At 43.6% G+C, this 24,148-nt stretch overlaps 1 protein-coding gene across 2 annotated transcripts in view; it reads right to left on the bottom strand.

The window, feature by feature from the left end:
- The window catches only part of LOC119646407 (protein O-mannosyl-transferase TMTC2), a 184,881-nt gene that overhangs the window by 40,347 nt on the left and 120,386 nt on the right, over nt 1–24,148 (bottom strand). For both annotated transcript variants that reach the window (XM_038046851.1, XM_038046852.1), the window contains exon 2: nt 12,646–12,732. In XM_038046851.1, the coding sequence (XP_037902779.1) occupies nt 12,646–12,732 (87 nt within the window). The remainder of the gene's footprint in view (nt 1–12,645; nt 12,733–24,148) is intronic.

Here is a 24,148-nt window from a genome sequence, read left to right as displayed (position 1 = left end):
AGAAAGGGCGAAAATGTAAAATCAATACACGACTCCTGTCATAGGATTTTAATGTCTACAAAAGCGAAGTAAAATACATCCTCTTCTTCTGCGCTCATGCGAGCGAACGAGTGTGTGGGAAAGCACATTGTTATTCCTTGAAAGGATCTCAGATGTCAATGGTGTTCACTCACATGTCGACGAGGGTGAAACGAAGACACCGAAACGTCCCTCGCCTCGTTCTCCTTCCGTTAAATTCTTCCTTTTCTTCCGTTTCTCGATTTTCCCTTCCTCAAATACGTTAACCTGTTATAAATTTGTACCGAAAAAGCGAAAAAGATTGAAAAACATTTTTAGCTTCGACTTTCCCAGCAAGTAAGATACGTACGAAGCGAATGAGTGATAACTGTGGCGACAAAAATAAAATAACAACGTGGGAAAAGGAGGGCGGCGGGGTTACAACAAAGTGTATAAATATAAACGAGCACCAAACATGAGGAAAGGGATAAAGGGACCTTCTTTTCAACGTCTTTCACATTAAGATGTCTTAAGACGGTCGTCGCTTGCAAGGTGAACGCAATGAAGCGAAAAAAAGGCATTGAAAAAGTTTTCACAAAACCTCATATTAATGGATGGATTAGATACTGCTTCGACTGCTTGGCTTCCGTGCCGTAAAAAGCTTTGCTATTAGGAAGTACTTGAAAGGATTAAAGAAGCAAACGGGGAGGCAAGAAGGTATCAGGAGTATCTGGGATTTTACTTTTCGAATTTAGCGCTAGGGTGCAAAGTTGAGTTGCGGGTTCGACAATGGTTTTGTAATTAGAAGGAATTAGGAATATTATCTTTAAGTACAAAGTTACGAGTCGTTGGATTGGAAATTGAGCAGACGATATTTGTGTTAGGAGTTTTGAGTTTATCATGCTACCCTCAATGTGAAATTTTGGAAAGTATTTTCTAGATTTATCGCTATCAGTTGGAAAGTGTAGAGAAGGATAGTTGACTTTAGAATTGGGATAGATTGCATGGGCGTGTTTAAAGTATGAAGGAAAAAGATGGCTCAGATTGCCGGCCTAGAGACAAACTACGCTTTGGAGTAAGTGGTCCTTTTTAGTTTCACATTTTGAAGAAGGTAACTCTCTGGACAATATTCCATATAATAATCACCGGTTGCTAAAAATGTCACGTTCCATACTGCATGTTCCATATTGTTCCATATATACATCATATGAAGAAACACATGAAGAGTGAATACATAATAATCGGTTCGACTTCTAGGGGCCACAATCACCAGGAACGTAACTCCGTCTGCAGCTGTTTTACCACAATCTATGGCGACTATTTCAGCAGCATTGCGTAAGCCAGTACCTGTTCAGGTTTAAACTTGATACCTGGCCCGATTGTCCAAATTGCGATGGAGTTCCAGAGAGTCCAGAGCATGTATTCCTCCACTGTCCAAGGTTTATGGAGGAAAGGAAGAACCTAGAGGAGACTCTAGGAGAGGTGCTCGTACCAAGGAATCTGGTGGGGAGAATGTTAACGTGACAGGCAGACTGGGATGCGATCAACTCAATGGTCATATCTATCCAGAGCAAATTGTGAAAGGCAGAGAAGACTAAAAAAGCGCGATTACGTACGCCGCGTAGAGACGAAAGGGGACCAAGCTAAAATGAGTTGACTCGGCCCCGTGATGTAATACCGTACGGTGGTTTCACGGTGCTTGGGGGGGAGGAGAGTCGGTGGTGGTTTTAGTGGGTAAGAATCCCACACGCTGACGTGCCCAGGCCAGTGTCTTTTGAAGATTTCCACAGAAAAAAAGCTTTGCGTATGCAGTGAATGAAGCGCCCTTACTAGGGAATAACGGCAGAGGTAAATTCAGCATCTTACCGCCCTGTGTTATACCAGAGATTCGCCAAATGCTTCCAACAAAACGCCCACGTGACTGTGCAGCGGATTGCCGACAAATGCCGCTTTATTCCTCGCAGCGATACAATCCTGGCTATCATCAAGGAGCGTGTTCGACATGAGCTTATAGCGGAAACTGATGACCACGAGTTGATAGCGACTGAGGCAGCGGTATAAAGAACACCACGCCGCACTGCAGGCAACAGTTTCAGTATTCGCCAAAGCACTTTTCTTCACCGTTTGACAGAATTCTCTGCTGAGGTTTCGAAAGAATTTTGTGTTGAGTTTACGGAAATGGATCCTTTGAGCAGATTAGGTATTTCCAGGCACTTTGCATCTCCAGCACTATCGCTGACATGTCGCTACTTCCACTACAATCACTTGGACGGAAGAATACAGTGCAGAGGTTTTACCGGAACCCCCAGTGAAACACTCATAGTCGAAAGTCTGGGCATTTTAAAGCAGAAACTTTTTATCATATGCTGACGGTATGGGAAAGTGACTCCAGATGTGGCCAGAATGCAACGTGTGCGAGGAATCAGCGGAGTTTTTTTTTTTAGATCACTCAAAGAATCCTAACAGAGCGTCCAGATACTGCAGCTTTCTGTAATGAAAGTGAAACAATATTGGGGTGGACTTTCGAGGTATCCATACAGCATAGTAAGTGGATTACCGCTGAAGACACCCGCCATGCCACCATGCATAAATTTTGCGGATGTTACTGAAAAGGAGGTCCGGCGAGCCATAAACAACTCGAAAAACTGGAGGATTCTTGGTCTGGATCGGGTGCTGAATTTCTGTTACAAAAAGTTAACTAGCATACACGGTCAGTTGGCACATAGCATAAATCAGACCAGTAGTCGGCCTGAGGAATTTCCATCCATCCTCACTGCGACGATTACCGACCTTATTCCTAATAAGGACACGGTGCAGAACCGTACACACCGATTACTAGCATGCCAACCCTCTAGAGAATCGAAACGTTCATTATTAGTGAAAGGATCAATGCGCACCTCAAGACCGATAATATTCTGTACGGGAAACAGGAATACTGCGAGTCGGATCAAGGGGCTGCAGACAGCAACTCAGTCGTTATAGGCCTATATCGATACGCCAAGGCCTTTGACAGCGTCCCGCACACCTAGCTAATCGATGCTCTACCATACATATGTACCGCATTGATACGAACCGGAAGTTTCTAGCTACAGTTATGGAAGGGTGGGCTACTATCTTATCAGTGAATTAATTTGGGGGTACCAACACCTCAGAGCCTATTCGTATACGGAAGAGCATTTTCCAGGGTTTGTTGAGTCCGCTTTGGTTTTGTATAGCACTGAACAACCTCTCATCGCTACTGAATGATACTAGAGATCATCACGAGCCGCATGCCGACATAGCATCGGTGACCTCCACATCCAAGCTATGACCCAGGTGGACTGCTACAAGTACCTAGGAATACCTGCAGGGAACCCAAGCTCGAGTTGATGATTTAAAGGATGTTCTGCTGTCCGAATTCCTGTAATGTGTGAAGTTGGTGCTGAAATCACATCTCTCGGGGAAAAATTAAATATGAGCACTTCGCATATTTGCTACCCGTTCACTGGCATTTGCCCCAGGAATATTGCCGTGGATGAAGACCGATCTGGAAAACGTCCAATGCGAATACGGTCTATTATGTCCAAATTTCGAATGCATCACTCCAATTCTGCCATGGAAAGGATGAACCTGCCTCAAGATATCGGAAACACGGGTGTGATCGACATTGCAGTGCAATATCACCGCGAAATCGACTTGTTTCCCGTTTACTTTTACAGGAAGGAGCTGGCAACTCCTTTACATGCGGCCTGACTTCACTTAACCTGGGGGTTCAAGCAGTGCACTGTGGGATAGATAGGCGGGGAATATAGCTCCCTGCGACGAACCTATCTCTCTCTAAGAGTGAGCTGTCTCTCCTCTAGGTTAATATGTGGCTTTCCAGGGGCCAAGCCTTCCGTTCACGAAGCCCGTTAGTGAGTGGCGGTAGCCACACCCTGTACGAGGTGACCATACCATTAACAAAACGCTACGGCATTAGACTGGCGAGTCGAAAAACACCTGCCTCAATCCAAGGTGTTATATGAATCGTGCCCATTGGATAGTTTGTAGTCGGGGGTAACTGACTACATTCGAATAGAGCCTCACTGGTACTTGGGAGCCTCAGTGAGTAAGCATGACCTTACCGTGCTATGGGGGGCTATGACACAGCGGACCTTCTACTCCCAAACTCATGGGTATCAAATTAAATTCAAACATTACAAAAATAAAGAAAACTACAACCAAACAAGCGGGACTCCGTACCGTACACAAACTGTTTAACCAGGCGGAGGCAGATCTCCTAAATACTGATAGCCAGGTGATTATACCCAAGAAGCGAGAAGTTGGGACGTCAAGCATTAGATCCAAGGTCAACATTGGTATACTGCGAGAACAATAACCAACAAACAAAGACCACTGCTCAAAAACCATAGACCAGCGAAAGCACGTCGGAGATAAATATATCAGAAGTCAGGAAGGAGACGGGTTTGAGTGGCGCAGATGCCAAATGATGCCTGCGTTATCTCAGGGAGGTCTGAAACCGAAAGATACCCTTAAGGAAGCTCAGGATAGACCAAAGCCATTTGGATGGAAGCCAAGAAAGCGGGGAACAGCGGAGAATAGCCCGCATGAAGGGAATCCTCCCAAAAAATCCAAACCTGAACCCAAGAGGGGAAAAACCCGGGCAGGTCAGGGGTGAAGGCAGGAATCAGGAACCCGCTATTAGCTACGCTAGAGTGGTCAAAGGCATTCGACTGACTATACTGAAATGTTTCCAGAGCAAATATTCATTCGTGAAGACCCTGAAAATGTCGAAGACCTTGTCGTCAGGCAGATGTACAAGAGATGGACTGCCAAACTTCGGGATATGCTTTTCGACCACTTCACATACAGGGCTGAGAAGGAGCAGAACTGTCAACATGTGCAGAAGCATACATGGTGACTGTGTTTCTCCCGAAAGCCGTAACAATACAGACGGAATATCTGGAATGTCCGTCCAGCATATTCCTGATTAACTCCCTTTTAACTCAGTTGAAAGCCTTCAGGAAATCAATGCAAAGTAGCCAATGCAGGTAGTTGGTTAGTGCAACCAGCGTGGTGTCAAAGCGTTGATTAATGCGCTTTAAAGTGTTGATTAATGCGTTCCACGATAACTTCAACTGTTATCTTTGCGACGGCAGCTGGCAAACGAGTTCATTTCGATTTTTTGTTTTAAAGAGGAATGCCCTTTAAAGGAATCAAATGTTATCTTATCTTCAATCTCCTTCCACTCTTCGGAAAGATTCCGCCAGCAATCGAAATACTTGCGACCAATGTTAACCTTTTCCGGTATGCAGTAGACATTAGAGAAATTATTATAATTTGTGCTTTCCTGACCAGCACAATAACAAATAATTTTTTGTCATTGCGTACGTTACAGTGCATTTCTCAAGTTTCCCCATGACACCGGAGCTTAAGCGCGTCACATTTGACCATAGTGTCAAAAAAAGTTTTGAGTTTCCTACGCTCGTTGATCTGCTCTCACACAAAGAGAGCATTCTGGGATCCTTTGATATCATCCTCAAGTATCGTTTGCACATCCAAAAACCCAATCGAAAACTGTTTCTTGAGGTGTTACAGGTGCACTACCTTCTTTATTTAAAGATTTAGGGTATCTTGAGCCCGCATCCACTTCATAATGGACCAGATCAATTCCACCGACTCTTCATTTTAGGCAGAGCAGACAATTGAGATGGCTTTGTCCTGAATATACTTCCCTCCTCTGTTGTCCCAAGTTTACAACCAGCATCATATTTGGTTACAATGCTTCCAGGGTAGATGTGAGGCAATTTCTGATTTTGGGGAAATCATGCACCCATGGTTGCATATGTCACTTATCGGATCGGGACCAAATCTGACCACGCTGCCCATAAAATGGAATTCGTTAAGCTCATAATCAGAGCTGAGTTAACAATATATGGTAGTAGGCATGAAGTGTTCGATATCAGTTTCCACAATTTAGGGATTAAGGACAATAAAGAAAGATATAAAATTCAAAACTTCGGTTTGACCGATGGTAAAGTGTTGTTTGTGGAAAGATTTGAAGTTTAAAAAAAATGACATTGCCAGACAAATGTCAATGGAGACACTAATTTTGCGAGGCTAATTTTCGTCAGCACTTCACTCTTCAACTGAAAAAGTGCGAAGGAACGTTCGATTCCTCTTTTAATTTTCAGCCCAACTACTTCATCGGAAAACTTTCATGACATATCAAGCTTCCAAATAGAGAGCGAACTTATAGTGTCCTTGTTGAATTCTCCGGTGTACATCCGAACTTGGAGGTGATTAAACCATTAATGAGTCAATGCTATATTTACGTGCAAATGAATTCAAAACGTGAATTGCCAAGGTCGACATGATTCTATTGAACGTAGAAACAGCCATTACTGTCAAGGAGTCGCTATTTTTGTCAAGTATTTCGTCTATATTACAGGAAAGGAATTTTCCTTTACTTTGACGAATTTTTTTAGAATGGGAAATGTGATACGAAACACAAATTATTGTTAGTCATAAGGAAGACTACTTAGTGAGGTATTTTTACAACTTCATTTTGGCTATATTGACTTGGCTAGTTGTAAGTTCGAAGGTCCCTCCACAGATTACCATGTTTAGTTGCAAGTTTCGGTTTGATATTGGTTGTTGGATGGGGTACATCTATACTCCCTGCTATTGTACACCTAGCACTTCCGTAAGTTTCAATGCCATGAAATGTCATCAAATATACGTAAGTAGATGATTTAATTATATCTGAATGCACGTATTAAGCGGTTATAAGATAGAGAAAGCCCAAGGAGCCCAGAAGCTCGAGCAAGTAATTCTGACCTTCTAGCTGGCGCCAAACCAGTTTCTCGGTGAAGAACGAGCTGCTAATGATCGATCCGTGTCTTCACTCACGGACTCCCCGAAGCTGTTGACAACCCTTTGGGGACGTTGATGGGGCCATGTGAGCCCACATCTGCCAAGGTGGTAATTGTGGCATATATCGAGAAGCACCTCCTTCTTGATCCATATCGGGAACTGTGCAATCAACCGGTATTAGTTCGAGAGCGCGTTGTCTCGAGCGGTGCGGATTCATTTGTGAGTTCTGGAATCAGATACGCATAGATGAGGTCTCAGACAAGTGGAGTAGTGGCTTAGTTTCTAAGAGTATACCCGTTCCAGACTTCCTACAACTTCCATTAGGAAAAAGCAACACAAAAGTGGGGAGAAAGTAGGGATGGAGAAATAGTTGGCAGCATTTGGGCGCAGCACCCAACAGGGGATGCTGTCAGTTCTCAAATACCCGGCGAGACACTTGGATGTCAAAAGCCAAGTAAAAAGAAAACTGTATGTATATCTAGTAGTCCTAGAGTAGCTTTGTAATGATGAAGGGAGTAAGTTGCTCCCGAAATATATATCTACATTGAAAACTAAAAATTGTAGTTTGGAGGAACCTATTTGTCTATCAATTTTAGGCTAGACTACAAATAACAGCCAAATATTCTCTATTCGCAAAACGAAAGATGGCGGTCCTCGTTGAATTAGGTCCGAAGACCAGAAACAAAGGAATGTTCTATGAGGCGGTCAAGAGGCTACTGAGAGAGAAGGTTCTTATTTCTAATCTAGAACTCACGTGCTCTCTGAAAATTCGAAATGCTGACTGCTTTTTAGAAAAGACCGGAGTAGAAAAGGCCATCAAAATGTTCAAAGGTAACCAGTCATCTCTGCGAATTCTCAAAACTTAACTTTCTATAGTGGAAGCTGCCGCAATGCAAGCGGAAAATCAAAATTGGTTGGTAGGATGCGAATTGGGGCAACTTCTATCAAGTGTTACAGATACTTTGATAAAAGGCACACGTTTGTAACCTGGCGAAGGCCTGAGAGAAAAGCAACATGACGCAGATGCGGTCGAGTAGGTCACAAAGCAACGAAAATTGCAACGAAATGTAGAGATGCGTTCTCTCGAGGGATCGTGGTGGTTAACATGATCCGCGTCCTACAGATCAATATACCCCGGGGTGGAACCGCTAATGAATTGCTTGTATAGTTCGTTGCCGAGATGAAGGCTAATAGAGTGCCCGTGAGTGAACAGTACCAGAGCAAGGACTCAGCTTCATAGCATCCCAACTTATCGTAGGTTCTATAAAAGCAGTTCCTTTGTTCTAGACAGTTCATTTTAAGTAAAACTTGTTCCCGGTTTTACTACAGATTTATTGTGTTTTTTTTTAATGTAGAAACGTGTTTCGCACACAAATATACCCTTCTCCAGAGTAGGTTTTGTCCCGCCGCCATATGGGAGGGCACCCGTCTTAGGGTTCTTGCCCAACATCGAGGGGATGTCTTTGTCTGCATTCGGTGTTTGGGCTAAGGTTTTTCAGCGTCTATCTTATACCGAAAGAGACGATGAAGGCTTGAAGGTGTGAAGAATGCTGCTTTGGGTACGGAGGAGCAAATGCTCGTTCATCAGTGGCAGCATTTCCAACGTAACCATCGCACCGGAATCACTAGTGAATGGGTGACGAGTTCTGGAAGACTTCTCTGCAAGCGACCATCAATAGATTATACCCGCAATAGTTGACGTCACCTCTCGGCACTGTTCCTGTGAATGCGACGCCTCGAAGGTGAACATCGGAAAATTCGTCGAAGGGAAAACGCGTAAATTCAGTTATGAACCTAATAAAGATATCTTGTAGCGCTTCTATTCCCAAAGGATCTCGGTGTTCCTGGTGCAAGAGGATATTTTTATCAAGAAATGAACAGTAGATATGTAGCGCATACAGTCTGGAACAGTCTTCAAGAAAAATGTCAGTATATCTGTGATAAATGGACAAATGGAGCTAGGGAACTCCTTCTTTTACAGGCGGGCATGGAAACCAACAGAAGATAAGTTAAAAATAGAGGCATCCACGTCCTCGCCGAGACCACCGCACGCGCCGAACTCTTTCAGTTAGTTTTCAGGGTTCAAAAGAGGAAGGAAAGAAGGACAAGGTAACACAATACGTAGCGCCATTTGAAAATAATAATAACAATCGTTAGCGCAACAATCCAATTGGATCAGTGCCTTGAAGTGTGTTAGAGCACTTTATTCAAGACCGTAACGGTACATTACAGGATTATAGTACCCTATAAGAGGCAATATGGTCAACATTGCGCTCGTCCGAGATTATTACCTTGATTTGACTCAGGTGCTCATTCATAGTTGAGTCGACTGGGATCCGATGTTAGAAAAGCGTGCACTTAAGTCAAAGTGAACACGAACCCTCTCTCTGGGAAGGCGTTGGAGAATTACTTCGACAATCGACATTAAGCCGAAGAAAACCAAGACCTTTTCGAAGAGAGTTGAGCAGGAGTGTCTTCCGTTGGGAAAGTTGAGTGAAATGGAGCAGAAGTGTCTTCCATTCGAAAAACCGAAGGTGGAGGTTCGCGTCGAATTACAACCTGCCGGGGACCTGCAAGGAGGGCAGCATGCGGCAGATGCCGCCAGGTAGGTCACAATGCCGAAGATTGCAACGAAAGGTAGAGTTGAGTTCTTGTCAGGAACCATGGAGAGTCTGATGAGAGCGTTGCACATACTGCGGGTTCGGGGCGGTGTCCGGTCTTCACAATAGAATTGCTGCGAAGATAAAAGCTGATATAGTGCTCATCTGTAAACTGTATAAGAACAAGGACCTAGCTTCATGGCACAACAACTTATCAAGTACCGTTGCTACGTAGGACGACAACTGCCTTAGGGTTCTTGTCTGAGGATGAGGAGATGGCTTGTCTGGGTTGGGTGTATAGAGGTTATATCTTTCAGTGTTTACCCGCCACCGAATGAGAGGAAGCCGGATTTTCTATGGATATGGAGGGCCCGGATGGGGCATACTGGATAAGTCCAGACTTCAGAGGGAAGCGATTCTCAAAATGACGTCTAGAACGAGGCTCGTTCTTTTAAATACCAGATGCATGCCAACGTTCCAGCACGCTGGCTATGAGAAAGCATTCTCGGTGTAATTTTCGCGTCGCAATCGCTTATGTCGTTGGTGGCTAGGTGGTGAATTCTAGAAGACGTCTCGGTAAGCAATCATAAATATATCATGTTCGGTCTTTCAGTGCGTGGAACGCCGCAAAGAAAAAAAACACGTGAAGATTCGACGAACCTCTCGGATCAGATGGATCTCCGCTTGAGACTACTGCTTCAATTAAGTTAAGAACCTATCCACGACAGCCAGCGTAGTTCCCATGCCCAGAAGAGCACCGGAACGTTGCAAACCTTCTATTTGTTGGTAGACGACAGAAATTGACAAGCTCCGCTAGAAGTGTCACAATCCTCGCCGATTGAAACAAATTTAAATGATTAGAAGTAGGTAGATAGCAGGATGACAGAGTACAGATGAATAAAAAGGATACTCCACAGTACCATAAAGAGAAGAACCACCCGATGTTAGTAGGACCTCGTCAGTCGAGGTGCTTCAGAATAATCTAACACGGTCACAAATTGAGAAGGATACAGACTCCTCTAAAATCGAAGCTGACAATCTCCTTATTGGAACTATACGAAGCTGCTTTATTAGAAAACTTGATAAAAATTATGAGTTCCGCCTTTCAAATTAAAAATTGACATCATTAGATGTGTCCTATTTGATATCATTGATTGAGCGGTACTTGAGTTTATGAACATTTCAATGGATACTCGTTTATGTTATATGATTCTTTCGAAACACACAAAGATCAAAGAATGATCAAAAAACTGGTTCGCTATCGGTCGCTGAAATCGACGAAGCATTGATTTCATTAGTGAAGGCAACACAGTTGGAACTCTTCAAGGAAGAGCTCGACTCCATTTTTTCAATGCAAATTCTACTCTGCAAGTCGGTGGGAGATTACAAGCATCAAATCAGTCATGCGAAAGGAAACATCTGATACATTTACCTTATAAAAGCTGTCTGATAGATCTTAGCATGAACAAGGCTCATCAACAGACACATTGGCGCTCGGAAACACTGGGCAATGACTTTGGATCCTGAACGGATTAAAAAGTGACAGAGTCCTTATCGACAAATGCATGAAGTGTCATCGACAGAAGGCTGAGGCAGCGAAACAATGAATAGGTATGCTATCCGAAGTTCGAGTAACAACTTTGTCGTCATTTTTCAGGTTTTGTATGAAACCTGTCCGTCTGTCTGTCTGTCACACTTATTTTTCTCGGAGATGGTTATAGCAATTGACACCAAATCTAGTTGAAAGGTGGTAACTGTGAACAGTCATGCATAGAGTAAGATACATCCGTTAATGTTCCATTTAAGGGGGGGGGGGGGCTCCTCATACATGCAAAAGCGGAGTGCAATTTTTTTCACCCGACATAGTCATGTGGGATATCAAATGAAAGGTCTCGGTTAGTACTTTCCGAAACTGCTCTTAGTTTTGAGATTTTGTTGGCATTTTTTGCAAAGGTGGGGAGCGCGGGTGGTCAAAACTGATAATTTCTTTAAAGGGAGGTTGCGACTATATGGTGCCTACGCTCCGAAACACCTTCCATACTCATATCCAATCAAATAAAGTTAATAATAGTAGATACTATTATTTTTAGTAATTAGCCTCAAAGCCCCTCTTAAGTTCAGCAATGTAGGCTGGGGCATAATCGTAGTTTCGTGAAAATCGCACAATTACTAACAAAGTTATAATAGGTCAAAGTTATCGTTTCTTTACAAAGTCAAGACTATAAATGTCAATATCACCCGAAAGTGGATAATCACAATTAATATATGCATATATTACATGATACGTGCCAATGGGGCAAATGCACACTCAAATGTCTTTATATTAGAAGTACACAAAACCGTTTATACCTGAAGCGTCCAGCTTCCGGCTTCCCGACTTATTTCACTCTAGAGTAGATTACACAGACCCAATTGATCTATTGTTGGCTTGAGGCATTCATATCGGCATCCAAGTCCCGCAGCAGGAAGAGAACCAGTGGCTCACATCTATAGCGACAATGTTGCCAACTTTATCGGTGCGCCCAAAATATTATCAAAGGGAGATCAGCATGGTAAAACCACTGATGACAACAGTGGGGAACTTCAAACAGCTGGTACCGAATGGAATTTGATCCTGCCAGTTTCCTCACATTTCAGACCATTATGGGAGGCTGGTGTTAAGCCATTGAAACACAATTTGCGTTGGAGCATAGATGAAAGGTATCTCACATTGGAGGTGGTATCAACTCTAACTGTAGAAATTGTATCTACACCTGTTCCTAGATGTGCTAACTCCGGAACATCTGGTAATTGGAGTGCTGCTAATGACGGTAGCAAGTAAAAGTCAGCTCGATGATAATCCAAACATACTAAAGATTTGGGACCGACCTGATCACATAAAACAAGACTTCTGGAAGAATTGGTCTACCAAACATCTCTCCCAGTTGCAGCAGTGGCGAAAATGGGTTCAACAACATATTGAGATTGAAAACCATGTATTGGTGGCAACTAGTAACATTCATCAGCCAAATAAGCTCTGGGCCAGGACATTGATTGGTCTTTCGAGCTGGAGGATTGGTACGAAAGTGTACCCGCCACTTTGATGTAAATTTCCATCTTGCTTGACCAAGTGCGATTACTTTACAATTTTGATATAATCTATTTAAAGATAACTTAATCCTGAATAGAATAGAAAGCGGAATAGATATCTTACCTATCATCATAGACGAACCCCGCATCCAGGGTGTTCAAATAAAGAATAAAGGCTAACGCGCAGCAACCCAAGCTTGTGTAATCCATGCTGTAAATAAAAGAGAAAATTCGTCAGTCAACTTTCTTCTTACCTTATAATAAATTATATATTTCACAAAGGACAACCTGTGCAAAAAATCTCCACACTCAAGCACATATTCACAGGAAATCACTGGCCACACGAAAGAATCCATACAATTTCCTTCACCGAACTAAATCGACCGCCTTAAAACGAAGCAGGTAAATGCTAATTTTAGCAATTAACCCAAACAAGTAGGCAAACAACGTGTCCCTCCGCCACGAAGTACTAATTCACCAACAAATAAGCCACAACTATCAGCCAAAAATGTTGACCTTAATATCGAGGACTATGACTGACCACCACACGCATCCGGTCGGCAGTAATAGCCACAATGAAAAGTTCCTAGACCGAAAACATTCACATGTCGAACATGTGGATTCGTCCCCCACGAAAGCATTCCTGCTGCCCTTCTGAATGACACCCGGCGAATAGTTTGATATACATTCCCTAAATCCATATCCTAGTGGCCATGTACGTGGCCCACACTAAGCATATTCCTTGATACAATATCATGTTGCTGTCTCATTGTTGCGTGTCCAGTTACCGGTGAATATACCTTTGTCTGTTATGTTAGGCTGGCATGTGTGGCCCTTTGCTGATAAGCCCTCTTAATTTTTCCCAGCGAGTACACTATTTTTTCTGGACGAAAATTTTATCCAAGGTAGTTTTCCGTGATACATGTAATGCTGATAAAAAATTCATGTAAAACAGTGTAACGTGATTTAGCGTATCTTGAGAGTTGTAGACAGTGATTTTTTGATGATGATTTAATAGGGTTGTCGGCAAGGACTACTTAAAAAACACAATTAAACAATGTATGGAAACGAGCCCACATTGGGCGCTATCCGAGCATAAGTTGCTTGTGAAGTTTTTCTTCGGTTAGTCCTGCTCTATGTGATGCCTTTTTAAATAATCAAGGTTGCAATATCTTGCTCTGTAAGAACATAATGAAAGTCCGAGATAATATAGTATTCCCCATAGAATTCACTAACAATCAGATACAAAAAGCTCAAAGAGTGTGTATCTTTCCTTTCGTAATTGCTTCCCGTAAACGCATATGCGTGAGTGCCCCCACGAGTCGTTCTCCGTAGCTTGGAGGTCAATATAACCTGACGGTAACCCCGCCTTACGTAGGCTATTGCACAACGAAAAATACCCCTAAATCAAATCGTATGGCCTTTCAACGCATCAGTAAAACCAATAATCCGATAGCGTATAAATTTCAACTTTAACAGACGACGAAAATGTGTGGAACACGAAACTAAAGAAAATTGTCGATTTACGAGAGATGTTTTTCCAAGATATTACCGAAGCTTAGCCGATATCGATAGTCCCTCGGAAAAGCGCTGAGTAGATACGCCGATAGTATGCACTACAATACTACATCATGTCACTAGCATTATAAGGAAAATTGAACCAATTTAGATGTCGAACACCGTGAATTTATTGCACGATGAAAATCCCGGGAAATATGATTATTTGGTAATTAGTAGATATTAACTGTACGACCAAGAGCGTAACCACTACTGGAGACCAGGGAGTTGGCAATTACTTGGCTGAGTGTTATTATAATGCTATATGGATTGTAATGGGACTTTCTTTACGATAGTATCTCTCCTTGCTCTTGTGATTATCCTGGATGAAAATGTAATTTGGGGGAATACAACGTGCTATGGTTTTTTTTTCTCGTGAAAGTACCTGGTAATAGCAGAATTTCACAGAGTTGTAATACATTTTCCGACAATCTTTTGTTTGTTATGGCGACTATTGTTATTATCGACATTACTGGTAATTTAAAGCCAGCAATAATTGCCTTTGCGTCAATAAATATTTTTTTCTAAGAAAATGAAAGTTGACATGTTCTTATATATATCCTGTGTGGAGTTGCCAAATCTCCCATCAGGCGCTTCCCTTCGTGCGGATAAGGGAATGCTCGGCGAATATGTATGGGCATGCTTATGCGCAGTCCGGGTAGGTGGAAAGTAAACGCCCACTCGTGCATAAAAAATGGCTATGGGAAGGATACCCAGAAATGAAACCAAACATGGAGGAACAGAAGGAGAATAAAGTGACGGTGCAGCGCTTCGGAAACCCAGTACCGGCGGTTTTTGGGAATGGGGAAGCGGGCTATCGGTCGTCGATATCCAACGACCGCAGTGATCTAGTTGTGGTGGCATCCAATGTTACAAGTGTACGGGAGGGATTGGAACTGCCTCCATTGACGGACCCGTTCAGAAGGAGCTCGATTCTTCGCGGATCCCCTCCCACATGGGCATAAGCCCCCGCGATTGCTACCGCCGTAGGGCTGCCTTTACTTCCCTGGGTAAAAAGATCAAGGAGCTGTGTGAATTCATGAAGGAGTGCAGGAACATTCACCAGAATATAAGGGCCATGATTAGAGGCATCCGTTTGGCGTACGGCAAGGCCCAGGATGAACGAGGGGGAAAGCCGTCGATTAAAAAATTGAACCAGGCAACTTAAGTAACACTTCTTCAAAATACAAAAAGGGAGAAACCGGGGAAGAAACTGCGCGAAAAGTTGAACGACTCAACAGGCCAGCAAACATCGAAAAGAAAAAAAGGATTCAACTCCCAAAAAGGCGGAGCTCATGAAAACTACGACTGACTGCGAGTGAAACTATTAAAGCGTCGACCTCGGGAAAAGGGACCAGACCTTCAAAGGCGGATGCGGAAGCTTGGAGGAAAATGAAACCGCGGAAAAGAAATGATCGGAGGAAGATAAGACCGGAGGTGATTATCATTTCCAAACGAGGGTCATCCGTTGACATTCTCAGGAGAGTGAAGGCAACTCACCAACTTAGAAGACAATGTAAATGTTAGGACAGAAAGCCCCCGTAAGGGCTAGCAGATCGGAGATCACTATAATCTGCATTGATGTAGATGAAATAACGACGAAGAAGTAGGTTCGCGACGCGTTGGAGAAGTAGTTCAATCTTGCCGGACTACAAGAGCCAGCGGTGAAAGCGCTGAGGAAAGCCTACGGGGGAATACAAACTGAAATCATCAGCCTACAAGCAGAGGACGCACTCGAACTGTTAACAGCAGGGAGAGTGAGAATTGGCTGCGTTATTTGTCGTCTTAGGGAACAGGTGGCGTTAAAGCGGTACCTTAGATGCTTTGGCTTCGGTCACATTGCGAAGACATGCACTAGTCCAAATGACAGGTCGACGCAACGCAGGAGATGCAGAGTTCTTGTTGATATAGCCAGCAAGGACTGCGAAGCTGACCCAAATTGCCTACTGTGCAAAGGAAAGGAGGGTGTGGATCATCGGCACATTGCAGGCAACAGCAGGTGCCTGAAATATAGGAGACCCCTTAGCACAAATCACAAATAAGGTCGCCACAAATCAACCTCAACCACTACGAGGCGGCACAGGATCTGCGTTCGCAAACCATCCGCGAGGAAAACATCGATGTGGCCATAATAGGTGAGCCATATCGAAATCACGGTGGTAGCATTTGAGGCAAAGACCAAACGAGCCAAGCGGATTGTGGAGAACAAGTCTTCGAAGAAATAATAAAGGACCCAGAGAGGGCTTCATCAGAGCGAAGGTGAAAGGCGTGCACATCTGCATCTACTATACTCCACCTAGCGTTACACTCGCCGAGTATAAGCAGAAGCCTGCCGCTCTGGGTTTGGATGCAAGAGGATGTTGGCCGACCATAATAGTAGGCAATTTTGAAGCGTGGACTCTTGAATGGGGTAGCTGGACAATTAATGCGGACGTGGTATTGGTGAATGTTGGGGTTTCATACACTTTCCGGGGAAGGGGCCTGAGATCTATAGTGGACCTGACATACGTCAGTGCATTTTAGCCAGCAGATTCGCTTGGCGTGTCAATGAGGACTATACTCAGGACAATCACCAGGCAATCTGCATAGAAATCAAGGGCGGATTGAATTCGAAAAAGAGTTCTCACAGAATGCCAGGTGGTATGCTCGGCTGGTTTTCAGTGGCGCTCAAACCGGACATATCCCATCGTCGAAGCCAGCAATGGTTTGTCGGAACGTCAATTTGGTTTCCGACGTACCCACTCTACGGTGGACGCAATTAACATGGTAGTGAACCTGGCAAAAGGGGCAGTAATTTTTGGTGGCTACTATGCTGTGCTGGCGGTGGATGTAGAAAACCCATTCAACTCGGCCAACTGGAACAGAATTAAAGGAGCGTTGGCTGACATAGGTGCCTCTGGATATTTAGCGAATTTGCTGGAAAACTACCTCTCAGAGAGGACTCTCTGTCAAGGGACGGATGAGGACCCCAAAAAGTATATTGTCACAGCCTGGGTGCCACAGGGATCAGTACTTGGTCTCCTGTTGTGGAATATCATGTATAATTTGGTTCTTGCTCTTTTCGTCCCAGACTACGGGGGGAGGGCCACGATTGTCGACTTTGTTGATGACCTAGCTGTGGTTGTTGCAGCAACACACCCAAAAGATATGGAGGTCTACGCAACGGAAACAGTAAGAGCGGCAAAGTCCTGACTAGAAAGGGTCGGGCGGACGCGAAAACGGAAGCGGTCTTAATAACGAACCACAGGAAAAATAACACTGTGAAAGTGAAGGTCGGTGGATATACGGTCGTACCAAAGCCGGGTATCAAATACCTAGGGGTAATAATTGACATTAAATTGAGCTTTAAGGAACACCTAGAATATGCATGGCAAAAGACAGCCAGTGCCACCACGGCACTTGCAAAAATGTTCCCGAATATTGGTGGGTTGAAACACTGCCGGAGGTTGGTGATAGCTGGAGCATGATCCCTCTTGACATTCCGGCTAAAGAAATGAGTGTGCTGAACCATGCAAGAAGTATGATGGAGCACAGAGCGTAGAAATGCGGCAAGGTCGGAGTCGCATGATTTCTGGCAACGTAGATGGAACGAGTCTATGAAAGATCGGTGGACGCACAGGTTAATTCCCAAAGTTAGGATGTGGGTTGAGCGGCAACATTGGAAGACCAACTACTACATTAGCCAGTTCCTCATAGGACACGGTGGTTGCTGCAGGCAGTATTTGCACCGTTTTGGATGGATGATTTTTCGAATTGTCCTAGATGCGGTGGGATACCGGAGGATCCAGAGTATGTGATGGTTCACTGCTCAACATTTGCTATGGAGAGGAGGAGCATAAACCAGATGCTGGGCAGGAGCGTGAGTACGGAGAACTTAGTTGCGGAGATGCTGAGGTCCGAGGAAAAGTGGTTCACGGTTTGCTCCGCAATCATGTAAATACAGGTGTAGTTGCTGAAGGAACAAAGAAGGAGGGAAGCCGCAAATAGGAGAAGAACGAGTACCTAAGGGCAAACCTATCCCGCGAAGTAATACCTAAATGGTGGTAGCGCGGGGATGGGGCTGGAGAGGACAGGGGTGGTTTTTAGTGGGTGCGAATCCCACACGCAATCGCTGTAGCTCCGGCGTTTGGGCGACGGAGATGGGGCGGATGTATCTTTCTAAGATTTTCTACCTCCGTGTACGATGTATATAATATAAGTATAATTGATTTTTTCTCGCTGCGGGAAGCGATCGAAAAGCTGTTGGAATATGGAAATCAGTTTTACCACCTTTTCATCAAATTTCAAGCCGCCAATGACAGCATTGCCAGGGTAAAACTGTACACGGATATGAGAGAATTCGGTATCCCGACGAAATTGATAAGACTCACTAAGTTGACCCTTACCAATGTGCGAGGCTAGATAAAAGCAGCAGGATCACTCTCGAGACCATTCAGTCTCGAGACCATTCAACCTCAAAAATGGTCTACGACAAGGGGATGCCCTATCATGCGTTCTCTTTAATTTGGCCCTAGAGAAAGTGATCCGTAATGCTGAGATAAATGTGGGGGGTACGATCCACTTTAAATCCATCCAACTACTCGCCTACGCTGACGATATCGACATGATGGGAAGAACGACCCGACACGTATAAACTGCCTTCATCCAGATCAAGCAGGCGGCGCGTGATCTTGGGCTGCACATCAAAGGTGGCAAAACAAATTATATGGTGGTACCGTCAGCACAAAAAAACCAACCAACCCACAACATCAAATTGCACTGGTCAAACGGGAAGAATGAAGATAGGAGACTACAACTTTGAGATTTCTCCTATAACATAACAGCTACGAGGGTGGAATCCGTGCACAGTTGTTGGCAGCCAACAGAGCCTATTTCAGCTTACAAAAACTGTTTCGCTCGACACGTCTCTCCATAGGGTCAAAGCTCTTACTGTACAAGACTATGATCTTGCCAGTCCTCATGTATTCCTCAGAGACTTGGGTTCTTAGCAAGAAAAATTGCGAACTCTTGGCCGAGTTCGAGAGAAGAATCCTCCGAAGAATTTTTGGCCTCCTACATGAGAATAGAAGATTCCGTAGCCTACATAACGATTCCGTAGCCTACATAACGAGTCCGTAGCCTACATAACAACGAAATGTATGAGCGATACCATGACCGTCAAGTTGTGGATAAAATCCGGGTCAATAGGTTACGGTGGGCGGGTCACTTAACCGGTATGGATGAGGATGATCCAGCTCGGAAAGCCTATAAGGGCAATATCTATGGTAGAAAAAGAAAACGAGGCAGACCCTGCCTGAGATGGAACGATGGCGTAGGTTAGGACACCAGACAGCTACCGGGACGCCTGGAGTTCCTTATTAAGGCAGGCCTAGACCATATACCGGTTATTGCGCCGTTGATGATGATGATGATGTATCTGCCTTTGAAAGAAACTGTTCAGGATTGAATTTCTTCATAGGCTAGAACGCGTTGGAATGAAAATTATTGGACAAATTTAAATACATACGCAAAAATCGAGAATATTATTTGAAAGGTCTATTCAACGTGCTATTATTTTGGTAAGGGGAAGTCGCACCAGGTCTTTAAAGAACTATTAGGCCCCTTTTGTTGATTATAGTGTACCTAATAATAACAGTATCTGAAGCAACTACTTCCAGATCTTTCAACTTTGGATCTGGTATTAAGTGTTTCCCCAGATGCCTCGACCTACTTTGCATAAGTGCCGGACACTCTCCCAGATGGTGTATAGAGGTTTCATCACACTCCTCATAGAACCTGCAGGCAGAGTTCGTCGATATCCCTAGGTGATGGTTTAGCCGACAATGACTAGTGAGAATTCCCACTATGGTTCGCAAGTTCTTTTTGGTGAAGTTTAAGCTATCCTTTGCGCGTTTGGGTTCGTATTGCCCAGTAAGCACCCTGGACTGCTCCATCCCTGGTCTGCCCGCCCAGCATAGTTCCCTCAACCGTTCCTCTTCATTTCTTAGAGTCATAGCCATGAATCCGTTTCCGATTCCACAGAAGGATTCTGGTCCGTGTAAATGCGTCCCTGCTCCCTTCTTGGCTAGTTCGTTCGTTGCCTCATTGGCTTCTTACCCAACATGGCCTGAAACCCACATTATCCAGACCTTATTGAACCAGCGGAGCATATTCAGTCTCTCGAGGCATTCCCATACCAGTTTAGGGTTCACCTGGTTGGACCTAAGTACCTTGATCGACGCTTGGCTATCAGTCAGATTAGCAATGTTTTGCCCCCGTAGTACCTTTGGAAATTAAAGGAGACACATCTAGAATATGCTAGTGTACCTGCCCATTGGCTCCAAGTACGTTTTCCTAGGACCAATGACATCGGCACCCGCTCTCTCTGCTGCGAGGGATCCGTCAGCGTACCAAGTGATCACTTGGTAGTTAACGCTGTATGTCACAGCCACGTTCTCCCAGTTTGCCTTGTTATTCCAAAGTGTTTCAAATTTCTTATCGAAGTGAATAATTCAGGATACCGGCTAGAAAGCCTGTATTCTTTCTATTTAAGTAGCTCCCAGTCTCACTGATACTCCCGGCCATCTTGAATATTGCCCCCCTTTCCTGTATCTGTATGTACAGATGGAAGGGGGTTAATCCCAGACGGACCTCAAGGTATTCGAGGTAAAGCAGTGGTCAGTATTTTGGTTAAATTACCCAAAATTTCTAATCTGATGATTGGGTTGAAAGGCGACTTTCTAGAAGTGTTGATTGTAATTGGGTCATTTGTTTTATGCGCAAATTTCACAAGTGACTGGAAAGTATCAGAGAAATCAGCACATCTGAAAACCTTTGTAGTAGCTAATTAGTAACCTTCAAAATATACCCTGCTGTATAGGGATGAAAAAGAGTTTTACATCTTGACAGAAAAATACAATGGACCTCCTCCTTCCCAATCTATTTCAGCATAAAAAAATAGTTTGCCTCAAACTTCCACCTTCATGTTCCAACCTTAACAAGCTCTAATGATTCTGCAATGATAAGAGTTTCCTTTCACTAAAACTTTCTTCGAAAATCTAGGCTGATGGCGATGACAAGAAAAAAATGAAAAGTTAGCCTGTACACTGCCAAACAGTCCTTGACTTAAAAATCAAAGCGGCACAGCATCGCCACATCATTATTTCTAGGATGCTATTTCTTAATGCACATAGAATCATCAGATAATACCTCCTTGCTATTTCACAGCCACCCTTATTTTTCTTTTCATCTTCGAGAGCTTCCATTGCAAAGATGTCTCCCACCCGTCATTTTTCTCTCAGCTTGACGCAAGCCTGCTTGCTGAACGTGATTCTTTTAAGAATTATCTGGAGTAGATACCCCGATCGTCACTAAAGAGGACGATGCGAAATTGGACTAATTAGCTGTAGCAATTAGTTGAGGAAACCCTCTCCCAAATCGAGCTCTCGAGCTCTTCGTGTGGAATATAGTCATGTCAGCCAGTCAGCCGGAGAGCTAGACAACGTAGTGAAGCTCGGGCAATGCAACGTACACAATTTAATTTGGGTTGAATTTATATACTTCTAGATGTCAGCAAATTAAACCGTTTGTACCATGCTATATGAAACCCGATCCCAGATTCCGATTTCGACATTTGAGTAGGTATTTGTAGCTGTGCGGAGTCAGGGGGAGGAACTAAACATAGATACCAATAGTCTGTAGCAAGAAAGTGAGAGACAATTGAAGGAACACGGACAGAATACATGCCTTATAGCTTAGAATATTTTCGAGCATTTGCTGCGACTTCCAGAGCTTCAAAACATTCTCTGGATGAGATACTTCCACATTTAATTTCAACCATGCCCACAGAACTCAGCAGATTCCAAGAACCATTCCACAGAACGAAAGCATACCAACATATTTTCCAGTACAATCTGTCCAAACCGACATCGTTTCCTTGAAAAGCGGAAAGACAGTGGAAGCATAACACTTCAACCCTTAGTACCTACCCCTACATACATTCACGACGAATTGCGATATCAAAAGCAGACGTCACCCCCGGTTGGTTTTATTTTCCATCCATTGTGCCCCGGTGAGTTTTACGGGTCGATTGGTTTGATTTGCGATTTCAGTTGTCGTCTAACCTCGTCTTTCCCTTCCGGTTTCACCTAGTGGAAAAGGCAAACGAGAACAAGAGAAACCCGGGAATCGAGTGCTGCACAGGATAAGATAATATATTCAAAGGTCATGTGTCTTCCCTTCGATTTACGATAGTAATGATATCCTGGAGACCGTGGAAGCGTATGTGAGTTGGATATCGCATCGTGCCATAGTTGGCTGGCTGGGGTGTGATATATGAGGACGAGGAAATTATTCTGTTGGCATAATTAGGTCGTTGGTAAAGATAGTATCGTGTATCAACATGGACATCCTGTGGAAAATATGAGACTTTAGAAGTGTTGCGCTTGAAGTGCATAGACAAGAGTGTGGGTGGGGTGAAATCCTAGATTTATAAAGACGGATCAGAGGTTAGTTAGCGCCGCCATAGAAGCTTATTTAAAGCTTGCCTAACTTTCAAGATTTCCTTCAAATAGCAGGGATATTTCGAATCGAAACAGAAGAGCTCAAATTATTGTCCTAATTCAGAAAGTTCTGCATTCACACCCACAGAGAAGAGGCAATGGAAACGTAACCTGTTCCGAATAATTGGATGAAATTGATAACCTACGTAGCCTTTTATCTGAATTAGGGATCCTCAAACACCAAATATATTTTACTCATTTATGAAAATTGTTAATTTTTTTTAGCGGTCTTATAAATAGCCTTCAAATTATGTCTCGTGAATATTTTCCAACCTTTTACCTTTATCCCCCGGAGTTATTATTAATCCAATAATTTATTTGATGAATGCCCACGTGCGATGAACGTCAGAATATTCATTTATCTTTTGATGTTCTTTCTAAATAAATGTTAAATGATTTGATTTAAAAAAAAAATCCGGGAGAGAGAGGAAATGTAATGATATATTGTTAGAAGATCGCTAAAAATGGACACATCATTCCAGTCGTCCCATATTTTTCGGCAGAATGAGAGATGTGCCAGTTGATATCACAACTTTTACGCTTTTCGAAGCTTTCTTCATAATAATAATAATAATAATCGTTGGCGCAACAATCCATATTGGATCAGGGCCTTGAAGTGTGTTAGAGCACTTCATTCAAGACCGTAACGGTACACTACAGTAGACTGTAGGAGGCAATGTGGTCAGCATTGCGCTCGCCCGAGATTATTACCCTGATTTGACTCAGGTACTCATTCACAGCTGAGTCGACTGGTATCCGACGTCAAATCACGATGCAAATTCCACTGCCACCAGTGAGATTTGAACCGCGACCTTCCGTATGACAGCCTAGTGCTCTAACCACTGAGCTATCCGGACACAAGCTTTCTTCATAGTGAAATAAAATCTGTAACTGTAGAAAAATGATTCCCCTACCCTCATCTCCAGAGCAGTTTTTCAAAATCTTTGACCCGGAGAGAAACCAAAAAAATGTAATCAGCGTAATCGAGGTATTTTAAGAAAACTGGAATAGTTCTGTTTTCAGGGTCGATGAGAGGGGGTGGAAAGGGGGCGATTTCTCTCGGACCCATAATAGAAATTTTAATGAAAAAATAATAATAGGGGACACGCAAATTTTCAACCCAGATCCTTATATTTTTCACCTTGGACCCCGCTTTTCTGCATAGTTCTGACCCCGGGCCTGCATTTTCGCTCTACGGCTAAACCTGCCTAAACCTCTGACACTTCAAAAGCGTCATAACGTCAATTTTTCTTCGTTTATTTAATCGCCCATAAGACCATACATAAGGTAGGTAGGCGGAGACAATGAAAGCCAAAGAGAATATTTCATCCATAATGGAATGATGGACTCATAGCAGTTGGTTTCCTTTTAGTTGAATAAACAACGTTAATACGAACTGGCGCATATATCGTTGCTATTTACCCTTTGGTAGGGTATAGGTTGTCAACCATACCTACGTGTCATCGCTCGCCGTTTTCTGAAATCCGTTTCAGTTCCCACCAGGACTTCCTGAGATGCCTGCACTCCTCT

This window comes from Hermetia illucens, chromosome 1, assembly GCF_905115235.1.
Source record: "Hermetia illucens chromosome 1, iHerIll2.2.curated.20191125, whole genome shotgun sequence".
In the NCBI taxonomy this organism is placed as follows: domain Eukaryota; kingdom Metazoa; phylum Arthropoda; class Insecta; order Diptera; family Stratiomyidae; genus Hermetia; species Hermetia illucens.
This window is presented reverse-complemented; position numbering and strand designations above follow the sequence as displayed.